Here is a 15,833-nt window from a genome sequence, read left to right on the forward strand (position 1 = left end):
TGCCTAACATATTCATAACACACTTGTTCTATGAATAGTAATTATTATTTTAAATATTGTGTTTATTAAATTAATGTTCCCACAGTTACAAGAGATAGCAATGAAACAAATATATCATTTTAACTGTTTTGTTTGAGATTAAATTTGGTCATTGCAAGAGAAAACGACATTTAGGGGCTACTCGAGACTTATTTGTGGTACTCCAGCCTTAACTATTTTTAAAAAAAAAATTTAGTTTTTTTTTTAAGATTTTGTCTCAGGACAAATAAATTTACTCAGAAACTGCATGTTTTAGTATTTTGAATGTGGATTATTTAACACGCTAGGTGGGACGAAAATTTCCTAATTTTGGAATGACCCTGTTATTGATCAGTGATCAAGTGTGTTTGGTGAAAGTACAACAAAAACCAAGACTGATTTTAGGCCTATCTTTCAAAAACACAAATAAGAGGATCTTTTGCCTTGCAATTTGACTACTACATTACTTGTTATAATGTATTCCTTTCCTATAAACGCTTTCCAAATGGACAGCTAGGTGTAAAATAAATAAATAAGTAAATACATAAATAAATAAATCCTACAGCAACAATCGGCCTTAAAAAAAAAAGAAAAACAAGTTTGAGTAGCTCGAAAACAGAGGCGCAATGCCGAAGGAAAGTACAGTAGTATCTATCTCCCCCGGCAGGCGTAGGGGCGGCTCGCCTCGGTGTTGCCCGCCCCGTGGGTGTGTTCACTGCAAGCCGGCCTCCGCATCCACCTGCTCCCGCCCTGCCTCTTTCCAGTCAGGAGTGGCCAACTTTTAGTGAGCGAGGAGCCCACGCTGCGTGTCTGGACCTCTTCCACCTCGGGGACTTAGTTTCACGCTGTTTCCCAGCCCACCAAGAGATGCGGATTGTGCTTCTCGCCTTCCGTGCACTGTCAAGGCTGAAGTCAACATTTTCTCATTGAATGTTTTGTTTTATTCTCGTGCTAATCTAGCCACGCAGTGAGGACGCACAGGTACTGTACACTCTTGCCTCTGAACAAGGACCGTTCAGAACCAGGCACCGGGATTTAAATATTATTGAGCTCAACTTGGACACGGAAGTGATCGATATTGGATTTGTTTTCAATGACTGGCCACAATGGCTCTGAAGTTTGGCCTTTAATCTAGCTGATAGCCAGGTAGGTGTTGTTTTCCTTGTCATAATGCTGTTTTAACTACAGATGCAAATTTAATATTATTCTCTGCCAATGACTATTTGACTACCTCCTGGATATATTTCCAGTTTGTGTGAAATCGTACTTCAATACTGCTACTACTAACTCAATGTACTAATGAAATACTGTACTGTAGATTTTCAGTATAACTTGTGCTCCAATACCTCACCAGACTGTTTACTGTTCTGTCGACCATGTGTAGCCAAGACTGCCAGTCTGTCACACAACACGCGTCTCAGTCTAGATCCCCTTTCAGCAACATTTCCATCCCACCCTTATTGTTTTCATTCTCACTTTTTCACATTTGAATGTGATTGTAGAGGAATATTGCTAATCAACCTGATAGGGATTTATGAGGAGTGACTCCATGGTAGATTGAATTGTTTGTCCATAATGTGGCTGCTTTCAATATGCATAAATAGATCATTTTATTGCTTACATGGCTTAAAGGTTTTGTTTTCAGATGTGCTCAAAATTCTACTTATGGTGAATGCATTTATAAAATACTAAATGGGAGTGAACATTTTATTGTTTACCTTTTAGTACACAGTTAAGGGATTACCTCGGAAAGAGTTCTATACTCCACATTGTCATTTGTTCTCAGTTCCTTGTTTGATTTCATCTGCTGGTGTGAATGAATTTGCTTCTGTCTCAGAATAAACAGCTGGCTTGTTAACAAATTGTCAGTAAAAAGCAGGGGTTTAAACAGCTGGTTTTGCTCCTGAAACCACTCTGGCAAAACAATTTGAGAGCCTTTTTATGTCTTTGCAGACTTTTGAAAAGTTCAAATGTAAATTGTGTGTGGCAGAAGGATCATTGTGTAATCGGGAGATTGAAGGTTTTGAGTTCAGTGACTTGGGTTACTTTTAATTCATCAGACATCACAAATGACAGATAATTGTCCCAAATATTGACACCTTAAAATAATCGCCTAAGTCATATTTTCTTTTTTTTTCAGGAAACACAAAAAATTGAGCCATTTGCATCATGAGGAGATGATTTCGGCAAAAAAAAAAAAGAAAGAAAATGACTTAAGCAATTATTTTAAGAGGGTATTATGTTGTTCTCTGGTGACATCATTAATTAACCAAATTGACAACCACTGTATTGTTAGTTTGCAATATGTTATTTTCGGTTGTGCCATACATACATTCTATTATCCCCTGAAAGCATGAGGACGTGTTATAACATGGCATGAGGTGAAACCATAATTTAAACTATTACTTTTCAATTATGTTATTAGATTGGAATGTGCTTTTGTTTTGTCGAGATGAAAAAAAAACAACATGCAATAAATTTATACCAAATGGAAATGTGCAACAAATCTCTAAAAGCTTGGCTCAGTTCCACCAACATTCATGGACTGTGAGAGACATCCAGTTAAAGTTCAGGGCTGCATCTCCAGAACCTGCAGCGATGAGCCCCCCGGGAGTCATGGAGTTGACATTTCACATCAATTAATAAGCAAACACAAGGAAAGACTGTTATATTTCTAATGTGCTGTTTTTTGTTTTTTGTTTTTTTTCGTTTTTTTTTTTTGCTGATGGGCTCAATTTTGTTCCTGCAGAATTTTTCATTTAATTTTTTTGGTCAAATCACTGGAAGTTGATCGGCCATGCAGCTGCACAGTCTGTGGACAGTACACACCCTCCTGGCGCTGTGCAGCTTCACTCTGGGGAACCCAATGAGCAATGACCCACTGGCTGCACCTCGCGTCTTCGTCTCCTTCAAAGGTAAGGCTTGATCATGTTTAATTGCAATTATTTATTTTCCTGCATTGTTTCCATCTGCTGCAGACCATTATTGTTGTAGAGGTTTACTAATCTGACTGATACTTACATAGACTCGATGCCTCATTTCTAGCACCCTCAACAAAACACTGACAAAACACATTGCTGATGTTGCACAATTTAGGAATTTGAAATGTAGGATGGATGTTTCCCATTCATTCCTACTCACTGTGTTGTTAGACTTTCTATTTTCCTTTGACTACAGCAATTTATATTCCTGTGCGCCTCTTTTGTAAATCCTGCTAGAGTTTGTTCAATTAGAGTGATTGTAGTTAGGATAATGGAACTTAAAGCATCATTAGACTCGGGTTACAATGGCCTGAAAGGATGAATTTAAAGGGACGTGAAGATAAGCGGTTCAGATAATGGAGGGATGGATGAATGATATATGGATATTGAATTTGCTCTTGAACGTTATTCTATAAATAGTTGGGGCTCTATAAGTGCCTACTACACACCCATGAAGTCTCAGGAAATCTTAAGTTATCTCAGTATGTCTGAAAATGTGCCAGTGTTATGAAAACAAAAGGGTTAAAGGGACAATAACTCCCATTTTCTCAGCCAATAACAATGTTCCAGAGCAAAAGAACTATTCTGAAGCGGTGGCCAAAGCACGGTCATAGCCAAAAGGTAAGCAGAGCTGCATTGTTTTCTGGCATATTGTTAGATAACGGTATAGGTTTTTGATAAAAAAAAAAAATGCAAATAAAAAATCACTTACTTGATTGCTTGGTGAAAATCAAACATCAAAGCGTATATAGGGATGGAAGAATGCTGATTTGTTGTGATTGTATTGTATGTAATCTTTTATGTTCTGTTTGTTTTTTGTGTTTATGTTTCTGTAAAGCGCTTTGTGACAGTTCAGGCTGTTTGAAAGCGCTATATAAATAAACTTGAGTTGAGTTGAGTTGAGTTGAGTTGAGAGTCCAGCTCATATGAGCTGGCAGCCCTAAAACTGCAAGAAAATAAAGGTGAAAATATGTACTGCATATTCTTGGTACTTTTTGTATTATAAACATAAATGTTAAATGTTTTAAATTGGGCAAAAGTTGCATATTATGTCTACTTGTGTTTGCTGTACTTATTCAGACCCTTAATCGTTAGTTGTCATAGCCATCAGTGACTTCCACTGTATCTCTCTGGGTCCTATTCACTTAGGTTTGTGTTGCCTTTGCACGGCGCTAACCGGTAAAAATGGAGCAATTAGGGAGCACCTAATTCACTAAACACCGCGCAGATGGGGAAATCCGTCACTAAGTGCTCTGCCATCAGATTGCGTCACGGTGCGGCAGTGTTATTTGCGCGTATGTAAATTAGGTAATTTGCATACATTTGACTCAAAATATGCCCACCCCAATGCAAATGAGACTCATTGATATACAGCGTCTAATTCATTAACGCCAGCGTAAATTGCCACACCGTATTTGCGTGACGCAAATAACGTTTTGGGAAAGCATGTATTAACCTGCTGCAACCTCGATCCCGGGATCATAACAGCAGTGCATGCCATTTGCAGCACAACATCCACTGCAGATCACAGAGAGAGAGAGAGAGAGAGAGAGAGAGAGAGAGAGAGAGAGAGAAATTTTTCTATGATTGTTTTATGACACATAACGTAAATTTTTCTATGTTTGTTTTATGACACATAACGTAACCCGGCTGATCGGCAATGGCGGGGAGCCATTTTACGACCATTTTTACGTGCCAGATGCATACTGTACGCCCACGCCAACCGCCGATCGCACCAATAATTTGTACGTTATGAATGAATGACGGTGTTGTCGTTCTCTCTTCTCTGTACAGTTAAATGGCACTCTAAACGCTTACTCTCGGTCCAACCTCGCTTTCTGATAATGTCATCTTTCTTGCAACTGTTGCTATAACAACCATGTTCTTGGCGCAAATCCATTGCCATGTGTGGTAAATCAGGTGCAAATTTGCTCCAAGCTGTCAGTTTTAAGGGCGTGTTTTTGCCGGTATATGATTAAAGCAAAATCCTTAGTGAATAGGTGGGTAACTGGGCACAGACTGCGGGTGCAGTTATGGTGTAATATTTAGCGCTATTACCGGACGCAGCGCATTCTTAGTGAATATGCCCCTCTGTGTATTCGAGAAATAAGTTTCAGGCTGTTGTCTGTTAAACACGCATTTTATACTATAATTTCATTCAGACCACATTTGTTCCACTTCCCTATACAATTTTAGGGAATAATATGGTCTGTGTAATAACTTGTGGCTATTATGTGATCATTCCCTGGCAATGTGTATTTCATGGTCTGCGTGTGTGTTAGTGGCTGTACAGATTAGTTGAGATGTATTCTGTTGGGGTCCGAGTTTGAGACCATATTATCAAGAGCAAATTGCCAGGATCAGTCAAGCAGAGCGCCGTCCCTGAGGCCCGTCCAGCTCGGAGATCAAGTCTTTGATTAGCATCAAGAGAAAAGCCGAGGAAGCGAGCAGCAGCGCCCCTGTTTGCTTTGCTTTCCATTTCCCAGCGCTCCCTCCAACAAGTTGACTTAATTAAGTGGACCGGCACGGTTCATTGTTGAAGTCGTTTTCCTTCTTTAATCAAGAAGGATTTAACACATCGGTGAGCACATCCAGAGTCCAGTTTTTTTTTCAAATATAATTTTAGTCAGCTTTTTACACACAGCTTGTATGTTTGTGTCCCCACTTTTCTCTTTGATTCATACAAACCTGTTCATAATGAAAGTACTTTGCTTTACAATTGGCACATCCTTGATGGATGAACTCAACTGAGATAATTTGCAGTCTGAGGCAGGCACTACTCTTTGATTTTGGTTGGGGAAAAAAAGAGGCTGCACTGCCTTGCCTACCTGTTTGGCTCACCAGTCGATATGAATTTCACCGTCTACTGAAGCTGAAGCTGCTTCTCTCAGAGGAATGCACCCCCTACGTTCAATATCGTGACTATCTCCTTTAATTGCTTTTTGAGAGGCCCGTGTAGTCCTCACCTTGGAAAGCTGGCTGCACTTCCTCTGATGCATTATGATGTTCACGTTTGGCTTTAGCTGTTTGGGATGATGTTGCAACTTGAGAAAATTGTATTATTATTATTATTATTATCATGAAGGCTTAAATTGCTGCTTTAAGCATTGAGCAATATGCTTACATTAGCTGAAAAGGCTGGGGCGGTAATTTCTATAATTTCTTCCTTTTTTTTGCGTTTCGTAAATGGTATTAAATGACTTTAACATGGCATCCTGTTGTGCACTCAGTTTTTATGACAGGGCAATCAGTGCATGTAGACGGCGATGTTGTAAAACGAATGTGAAACTGTTCTGAGAATCTGTTTGAAAAGGTATCAACTCCAACAAGGCAAAAAGGTCTGAGGTCGAAACTTTAGACGCGGAACTTTGTCCAAGCTTATCACATCTTTTGCGCCAGTAAACTGAGGAGAAAGGGCAGAGTTAGCAAAACGACTGCCAGTTCAGGTAGGAAAGGTGTAATCAATGTCAGATGAGAAACCTGTTTTCATTGAAGGAGTGAAACAAATCTACCCCCAGGTAGTCAGTTGACATTTTAAGATTAGTTGAGACAAGACTGCTGTCGCCAGCAAGAACAGAGAGACATAGTGTATTTTATGAAGAAAATCAGTGTGGAACATTTAAAAAAATATGCAAGATTGAGTGAATACTCACATAAATTTGGGTTTGTCAGAATGTAAGGAAGCAATCTAATTATTACAAATATTAATTGTTTGGATGACTCTACATTTGTTTTTTTTGTTTACTTTTTCACTCACTCACACGAACATGCACACAATCAAACGTGGTCTCCCTGGCGGGGAAGTGAACCCACGCCAACCGGCACAAGCAAATGACAGTTTCACTCCTCCACCCAGATCCCGATGACTCTACATTTTTGTAACTTAAAGGAGCATATCCGTGATGTTGGGCCAAAACCTAGTATGGAAAAATGTGCTAAATTTAATACTTTTTCACAAATCATACTGTACTATTGGTCAGTCAATATGTGGGTGTTAATTTGACAAATAACTAACTGATCTAAAGTGTTGAAGATGGCTTACTCTCTTTGATAATGCAACATTAATGGTTGAACACACATGGTGTTTGGGGGGGAAAATTAAAAACAGAGTCATGGTGATTTTTTTTTCAAAATTTGGTGCATAGCGGGATTGGTTTAAAAACCAGGTCAGTTGTAACTCGAGGTTCCACTTACATTAGTCTGCTGCAATAAAGCATTAACGTGAAAGGATTGTGTGAGAGCAGTGGGCCTCTCTCAGACGCAAGTCATGCAAGTACCTTTGTAACTGAAAGCCTTTAAGATATTAGCTCAATATGCCCAGTTTTTCCATCTAGTGCTACACTCTAAAGAGACTAAAAACAGAACCTTTTCTGGATGGATTCGTACCCTGGTCAGTCGAGCTTGACAATGTTTTACAAATACATTGTTGCTTTTAGCTTGCATTACTTCTCAACAGATTTGACCTCTTGCATCGGGTATATACTGTACAAAGCTAAGTCCATGATTATGACTTTTTTTCATCTGGGCTGCAACACCTTCCTTCACTCAGGGTGACATTTGCAGACATCTGGGCAAAATCTCTGTCCATGCCTGCACTTGAGATAGTTGAAGTGTAATTGGCCACATGCTGCTCGATGATGGAAAAAATAATAACCGTGATTATTTTGGTAAGAATTGAAGAGGCAGAAATAATGACCATTTCAGCCCTAGTCTTTAATAATATTTTTGTTTTCTTTTTTTTTACGATTATGCCAATTTTGTAATCAAAATTGTAATTGAATTCTGATTAATTGCACAGCCCTACCTACCTCACGAACGATACTTTTAGTTACATTAAGGCTGCCTCACACTTGTACAACCGACCCGTACCATCGCAAAAATTTACAGTTGGGAGCAAATTAGGGTTCATTGTTTTGCTCAAAGCCACTTCAAGGTGGTCACAAGGGATGGAGATCAAACCCACAACCTGTGGTTGGGAGATGACTACTCTACTATTGAGCCATGCCGCCTCATATGAATAAAATAAAATACTATAATACTGTATACTAGTAAGCATTAGGCCTGTCATGATAAGAAATTTTGCTTGGCAATAAATGGCCCCAGAAATTATTTCGCCAAACAATAACATTGAGGTTTTCATATAAAAATTAATATAAATGATAACCAATAAAATGATAATGGTAAAATAATAAATACATCCAAATAATCACACATGGGCTGTTGCGTTCGGCTTTGATATCAGCTCTATTTGTCCATATTATTTCAAAATGATGTTTTTGAGCTCATGCCAGCGAGTAATAGCCAGGCCAATGTTGACCCTTGACTGTCCTTTTATCTGGGTAGCTTCCCTTTTTCTTTATTGTCTTGTCAAAACTTTTCAGTTGTTGAAAACAGGAGTCAACATTTGAATTGACTTCCATCTTTGCAACGAATAGGGGAAGGGAGAAGTGACGTACGCCATAAAGTAGTCAGCACATTTGTAGTTTTTTTGTGTGGCAGTGTTCCTACCATCCGCCTCAAAGTTGTTTAGTGCTAGTAAAAATCATACAGAGCCCCTCAAGCCAGTTTTAAGTCGATGTTTCATCAGAACAGTTATAAAAATATTTTTATAAAGGTTGAAAAGTTCCTTAGTGCCACTTGAATTGATTTATTGCTTATCGCGACAGCCTTGGTAAGCATGATTTTTTTCCATTACCTCCCATCCCTTTGAAATAAAACAAAGGCCAAAACCATTGGGACAACAGAATATGAGTCACCTTTGTCACAATACACAAACTCACGGGTGCTTTTGCCAAGTTGTTTTTCCAAATACAACTCGTCTGCATACACTACAGTAAATGGCCGACAGCTTGCTCCTATTTTCATTCCCTGGCAAATTCTTTGTGTGTGAAGTGTGAACATAGATGTGTTGCATTGCAGTGTCAGAAGCCCCCCACCCCCAATGAGGGAGTTCAGTGTTGTGTTCATGCTGGCTAGTTGCATCCTTCCACCAGCTGACAAAGCTACACTACAGCATTAGCTGTATTGCATGCAGAGATGGGAAAAGTACTGACATTATCTACTTCAGTAAATGTGCAATTACTTGAGCAAAAAACAACTTTGGTAAAACTACTCACTCAAATAATTACTCAAGTAAAAGTAAAAAAGTACTGCCTTTTGACAAGTAGAAGAAAAAAAGTATTTTTACCAGATGATTCTCCCTTCATCATTTTGAAAGATATTAGCTAATGGAGCTATAATTGGTATACATCGGCCAATTGACTGTGACTTACTATCAAGTTCAAATTATCCCCTGTAGTGGTGGGGCGCATTGTCCTCATATTTGCGGGTTGTTCTAATCTAGCTAATTGCACATCATGTGATCGCGTGTTATAGAGCCAATCACAAGTGCGGATGTACGGGACCGTGTGAAACGCTTCATATGATTGGCGGAGCCAGGAGACATTGACGGCTGCTTTTTCTTCCAGGTCAAAAAATAGTTTCATGCATTTCAAAACAAAGGAACGACCTTGTTTTGGAAATGTATCAAGTACAGAGTACAGATACTCGTGTTAAAACGTAACGGTTAAAAGTAAAAAGTAGTCTAAAAAATAAATACTGAGGAAAGTACAAAGTACTGAAAAAAAAACTACTCAAGTAAAGTAACAAAATACTTTATTTCCCATCACTGATTACACGAGATAAACACAAGACTGCACATGGTATTTTACATTGTTACATACATTGTTACATTGGTACATTGTTTGTTGCAGCTGGAGATTTAACCCAAACAAATAGATTTCAAGAAAAGATCTACGAGTAGGTGAATTTGAAAATGCCGAAAAGTGGGGGTTGACTGTATTTTGGTCTTTAATACCTTGCGAGGAAGATGTGAGCAGAAAGTAAGTTTATATTAAGTGCATGGGGTGTTGTCAGCAGTTCACTGTCAGTTAATCTTTGGGAGTGTCTGTTTACTACCGCTTTGTCACTTAAACTAGTAAATGTTTAAAGGGTTATTACCGTTGTTCATGCAATGCATTGAGTTTCTACTTTATATGCACGCCACATTTGACATACTATCTTTGATCACAGCTAAGCCGATCTTAACTCACTCTTACCATTTTTTTCTTCTCTGCAATCCTAATTTCCTCCAAATTAATTAAAGCTCTTATTTATTTAGCGATTTTGACGCAGATTGTTTTGTTACAAAAATAATACATGTAGCAATGTTTTTTTTTCTCTCCCTTTTTTGTCTAAAGAGACCACAAACAGGGTTCTTAGAATTCTAAGAAGCATCTTAGTTAGTTGTGGTGAATGACGGTTGGAGTCCGTTAGCAATAAGTGCCCGTGCGGAAACACGAAATTGGCAAATTCCAGGTGCCGCAAACATCTTTTTAAAAATGATTAAAACAGCTTTGATGCATCCATTTTTTGCGTCGACCAATTTTTGTGGTCGACCCAACCAACTTGGTCGACTTTTGTTCCTAGCCCTAGTTGTAGCAAAGTAAAAATTATGTTCTACTGTTATCTACCCACATACAGAAGGCACGCACCATTTGCAATTATTGATAACAATTAGATAGTGAATTCAGATAGCAAAGTAGTGACGTAAGTTTAAGTATAAGCACATCTTGGAAGACCGCAGCTTTCATTTTGCTGTGCTCAAGCTGTGAAGGCTAGCTGGCAAGAAACCGAGTACAAAACAAAAACCATCAAGTGTATTTAAGTCTGAGAGTTGAGGTCTGTTGTTAATCTTTGATTATTAGTCACTTCTTACTTATGTGTGGGTGTGTGTCTGTGTTCTCTCTTGAGAAAACCAACAGAAGCTCCCTTGTGGTAGAGTTTGTGCTATATTGAAATCCAGACATTAGTAGATGAATGTAAGATGAATTGGAGATTGACTAGCTGCATGTCTGTGAGCACCTTTAGCCTTAACACATTGGAGATGACTGATGGACCAAATCCGTCAATGGACAACAACAATAGCACTAAGATAGCAGGTAATAAGGTTCTATTACGTCCCCATTTCAGACGAAAGTGAAAGTGACAGAATACCGTCAGTGCAAGCATAAAACCTTTTGGAATTCAGTTAAGGCTATTTAACCTTTTACACTGGAACTGTAATTTCATGAAATCACAATGTGCAGTATGGGATTCCTGTCATGGCATGTGCTGAACTTGGTCTGAGCGGTGCTTTGCGGTGTGTTTTGAGTGTTACACTGGTACAGCATCTTGATTCAGGTTACAGCGTCTGTCTGTGGCCGGCTTCCATGAAACTGAGACCGGCTCTCCCAAAGACTGACGACCCAGTGTTGTCTATCAGTCTTGTGTTTCAGGGACATGTTGTTGCATCTGTTGCCTTACACAAACCACTCGTCACTATGGGTTTAATATACAAGATTAGATACGTAAATTTCTCCCTGCCAGGGTAATATCTGATTTTATGCATTTACATTTAAAACATGGACTTTATCTGCAGAATTTAATCAAAAAGCAAAAAACTAAAGAAAACATGGGGATGCATTAAATGATTCCATATGTTAAACCCATGTAAAACTGAACAGGGTTCATTCCTGAAATGAAAAAAAGCTGACAGGGCAAGGTCTGCAGATGATTTCTGCCAAGCTTGGGAGACTTGTCAGTTTTATGAACATTTTTATGAATATACAGAAAACTTTCTTTGTTCAACCCCTCAGACTGCATGTCAAAGGGCTCTTAGCAAGCAGTAGAAATGCAAAACCTCTTTCCTGGATTTTTGTATTGCTGTCGATGCGTGCTGGTTTATGGATGGACGACATCCCTCGGATTTTGTGCTTGTTTACGCTGCTAAATCACATGACGGCACAACGTCAAAACACAAGAGATGGAGTGGTGGAAGCACAAAGTATTTTATTATTCTACTTACCAGTCGGGACTTGAATTAAGTAACGGATTGGCCATTGTTAACAAGTGGCGATTCATCTTATTCCCATTCGAGTAATAATGAAGCACTCAGTATACTCGGTCATGTGACCACATGTTCCAATAAGTGTCACATATATGTGAGGTTACGGATGTCGACGCCAGGGAAGAAATGTGTGTTTGTTGCTCGAGCTACACACGACAAAGATGGATTTAAAATGGGGCAAAACAACATCCTTGGTTCTCCCCGTCGGCCAATCAGCTACACGGCACGGGATGCTGGTGCTTAAAGTTTGCTTGGGTTAATTGAACATATACGTAAACATATATAGTAATTTATTTATTTATTTATTTATTTATTTTTCAAGAGCAATGGTGATGAGGTCTTTCTCTTATGAGAAGAAACGAGGCTCTTGGACGTTGACACTGAAGAGTTGCTACCATAAGATCCTTGGGTGCAGTACAATGCGTGCACTTTGATGTCATTGTGGTTTTGAAATGCTGATTTGGAGATTTCCCTATTGCTTGTTTTTGGAGTAGGTGTTAATTATAATGTGTGAGGATGGACTTTAGTTAGCATCCATTGAGACTTGTCCGGAGCCAGTGGTGACCCCCTGGAAGGCTGCTTTTGTCAGTGACCCATCCTTTTTCACTCCGTCCCCTGGCGGTGCCTCCTTGTGATGGTGACAAAGTGAAACGGGAACTCTGCCGTACAATTCCCCTTGTTGTTGTTGTTTTGGCCTCACCCACACACTTTTGCTTAATGAAGGACCTAAAGCTGCAGGGGCGTTTGTGTAGGTTTGGGTGTTATTCAGAGAAGTTCATTCACCCTCTGGGAGACCTGGGGGTGGCCATCAAACTGGCATCAGAGTTTTTTTTTGGTCAATGAATGTGGCGCAAAACCTCCCGCTGGACCAACTCAGTGAATCTTATAGATTTTCCCAGTCCATGATCAAAGAGCACATTGTGAAGCTGTGAAGAGAGGACAGCAGGTTAGAATAGAGGTGAAAAATGAGCTCTTTACATTGAGGGGAAAATGTCAGAAGTAGCAGTTTAAATACAACAAACCCATTCTGGCATTGTGCTGAACAGAAAGTGGATGATGCGTTACAAGTGACAGAGGATTATGAGTATTAGAGGGAGCGTTGGTAAAAAATATTTGGTAACACCCTAATGTTGCTCATGTTGTTTCGGCACACCCCCTTCTGATTGTCGTTTCCCTGCTTGTTTGAGCAAGAAGCAAAAGCTGTACAGCTATGAGAACCCTCATTGTTTTGTAAATCTTTGAGTGAGAGAGTGGTAATACTAAATCCATGTTTGACTTCCCAATTGCTTGTTTTTCTACTTAGCCATTCAATGGAAAGGTAATGAATACTTTATTGCCAGTTTACCATGTGACTTTCATTGGGCATATTTAATATCCCCCCCAGGAAAGTCCTGCGGTGTTTCCCAGAGTTTCCAAGTAGCCTGCTTTGCATTTCTTCTCTGAAAGACAAACGGCCTGAAGTCCAAGATGAACTACTCTGACGAAGGGAGGCAGAGACAGAAAAAATGTTCACAGAGAAATGAGGCACGCAGGTTACGGACCAGGATTTCTCTCTGACTTCTACTTGTTTTCCCACATTCTAGGAGACAATTCAAAGTCTCTCCCCTGTGCTACAGTTTGGATCCAGTTTCACTCTCTTACTGTTCATCCCTTTTGACATACGTCGTACGTACGTACTTTTTTTTTATTTTTATTTTTTAAATATCCTAGCAAGGTGTTAGTGAGTTGGATGAGACTTTTGCTGGGAATACATTGCATCTGACAGACACATTTCTTTAACCTTAACTATTCACCAAGCCCATCTGCTGTATCTTATACTGTCATATGCTTGTTTTTATTATTTTTTTGTATCTATGACCCTTCCACAGCTATAATAAATGTCCTAATCCGACTTTAGGTTCAATGCCTGATAGTGTCACTCCTCTGTTTGATGGTCTGTTAGAAATAGCGCAACTGTGACAAGTGTTATTTTAACACCCACAATTAAGACAGTTACCTCCCAGTCCCATCACAATGTGTGATCAGAGTAAGATTATAGCACCCACCCCTGTCACATGCCTGGACCCTGTGGTGAGGAATGACCTTTCAATGTGGACAATCCATCAAGAATAATAAAAAAAAAATAGCTGGTAGAACCAACTTGAGGAAGGCAGGCAAACGAGCTTGAGTGAATACGGCGATCTTGCTGTTTTTCTAAATGTGGAAGAGGCATTGAGAAAAGGTAATTGATTGGAATTAATGAGCTCTAAGAGATAAATGATGGTAAGGTGAGATGTGACACTTCTAATGACACGTTATGTGGATAGAATGGCTAATGGGTTTAACTCTTCAGTAGGTCTGTTGAGGCTACAGGCCCACCGAAAAGCTCACTCACATTTGTCGACAATCTCTAAGGCATTGGTGTCCAAACTATGACCCAGGGACCATTTGCGGTCCACCATTCATTTTTCAGAGGCCCTCAGCATATACTATATATAAAAATGACATTTGACATGGCCCGAAAAGTTTGTTAAAAAAACAAAAAAATAAGAAATAAGTTGGAGGTGAACAGATTGATGACAAGGGAGTGTGTGAAAAAAAAGATAGGTGCCACTGCTACTAATAATTAATTTGTGCAGAGCAATTCTAAAAGTTTGCTCTTGCTTTGGATGTGAATGTTGAGATGGGAATCGACTGCTGTTCAGTGCAGGGGTGTATCTAGTTTAGTGTAATACAAGGCTATGGGCCACCCCAAAATTTGGAAAAACGCTTAACTAATTTTAAGTTTCCCAAATTCACCAGAAAGTACAGACGTGTAATTGCTTACTTGATTGATTTTTGCATGTTTAATAAATTCAAGTTGAATACATTCAAATTGGCTCTTGCATACTTCCATTTTTTCTGTATGCAGCTCTCAAATAAATAAAGTTTGGACACCCTTTCTCTAAGGTATGTTCAGACTCATTGCTGTGCGACTGTATATGGAAATGTCAAACCATTATATTCGGCCACTTTGTTTCAGCAACTTCATCCTTTAAAAAATAAGAATTTAAATGCATTTATATTGTTAAATTGTCAGAATTTGTTTTTATTTGTTTTTAATGTGAATGTAAAATACTTGGAAATGAAAGAAAATTAAATCAGCATAGTTTCACAGTCCATAAATATGAGATGCATAAAATCACAGCTATTCCATCAAGGTAAAGTTAACATCTTTTCGTATACGTAGTTAAGACGTAGCCGGAGGATGATCGAGTTCTGACATGCTTTAAAATAACTGCAGGCAGCAGGATTAGTATCGATGCAGCAACAAGCCTTTCACTCCTGGGGCTAAACTAACCTCTGTCTCCTCATTTCTTTTATTTTAACACATCCCTGATCTCTCTTAGCAACATGAACTGGCAGCTTGGCAATGGCCTCTTGAGGTGTTGAGGAAATTCACTTTCATCAGAGGGCAAGTCTGAACCATCTATGAATAGAGCTGTCATGCCTGTGGATCAGGATTCGAGTTATGTGGGAGCCAATGGGAGCCAAGCTGCCACAAAGCACACCCAAGCCCCTGAAAAGCCACCAAGAAGGGCCCCAAGCCCCCCATAAAAAGAGACAATCAGGGCTCCCGTAGTTCTAGTATTTATAACTTGAACCCTGTCTTGAATACATTTGATTTTTACCCCTTTCAAATAGTTTTCCTCTCAATTTATAGCCTGCTGTGAATGCATCTGATTTTTTCACTTCAAATAGTTTTCCTGTCATTTAATCTTCATCATCTCATCGTATCCTACATACCGTAATACTGTTTGTTTACTCTGCTGGGTGCAAGGGCTAATATTTTACTATTTTTATTTTGGTTCTTCACAGAGATATTTAGTAGCAGTATTAAGTTGATTAAATATTAGTATCACATACAGACTGAAAAGTATTTTTTTTCC

General features: G+C 39.1%; 1 protein-coding gene across 2 annotated transcripts in view; it reads left to right on the forward strand.

Annotated features, from left to right (window-relative positions):
• The first annotated feature begins 784 nt into the window (after positions 1 to 784).
• sema3fb (sema domain, immunoglobulin domain (Ig), short basic domain, secreted, (semaphorin) 3Fb) overlaps positions 785 to 15,833 on the forward strand; it is a 59,682-nt gene continuing 44,633 nt past the window's right edge. For both annotated transcript variants that reach the window (XM_077529240.1, XM_077529241.1), the window contains exons 1-2: positions 785 to 1,164; positions 2,768 to 2,933. In XM_077529240.1, the coding sequence (XP_077385366.1) occupies positions 2,816 to 2,933 (118 nt within the window). In that variant the 5' untranslated portion in view covers positions 785 to 1,164; positions 2,768 to 2,815. The remainder of the gene's footprint in view (positions 1,165 to 2,767; positions 2,934 to 15,833) is intronic.

Source organism: Festucalex cinctus, chromosome 8, assembly GCF_051991245.1.
Source record: "Festucalex cinctus isolate MCC-2025b chromosome 8, RoL_Fcin_1.0, whole genome shotgun sequence".
NCBI classification, from domain to species: domain Eukaryota; kingdom Metazoa; phylum Chordata; class Actinopteri; order Syngnathiformes; family Syngnathidae; genus Festucalex; species Festucalex cinctus.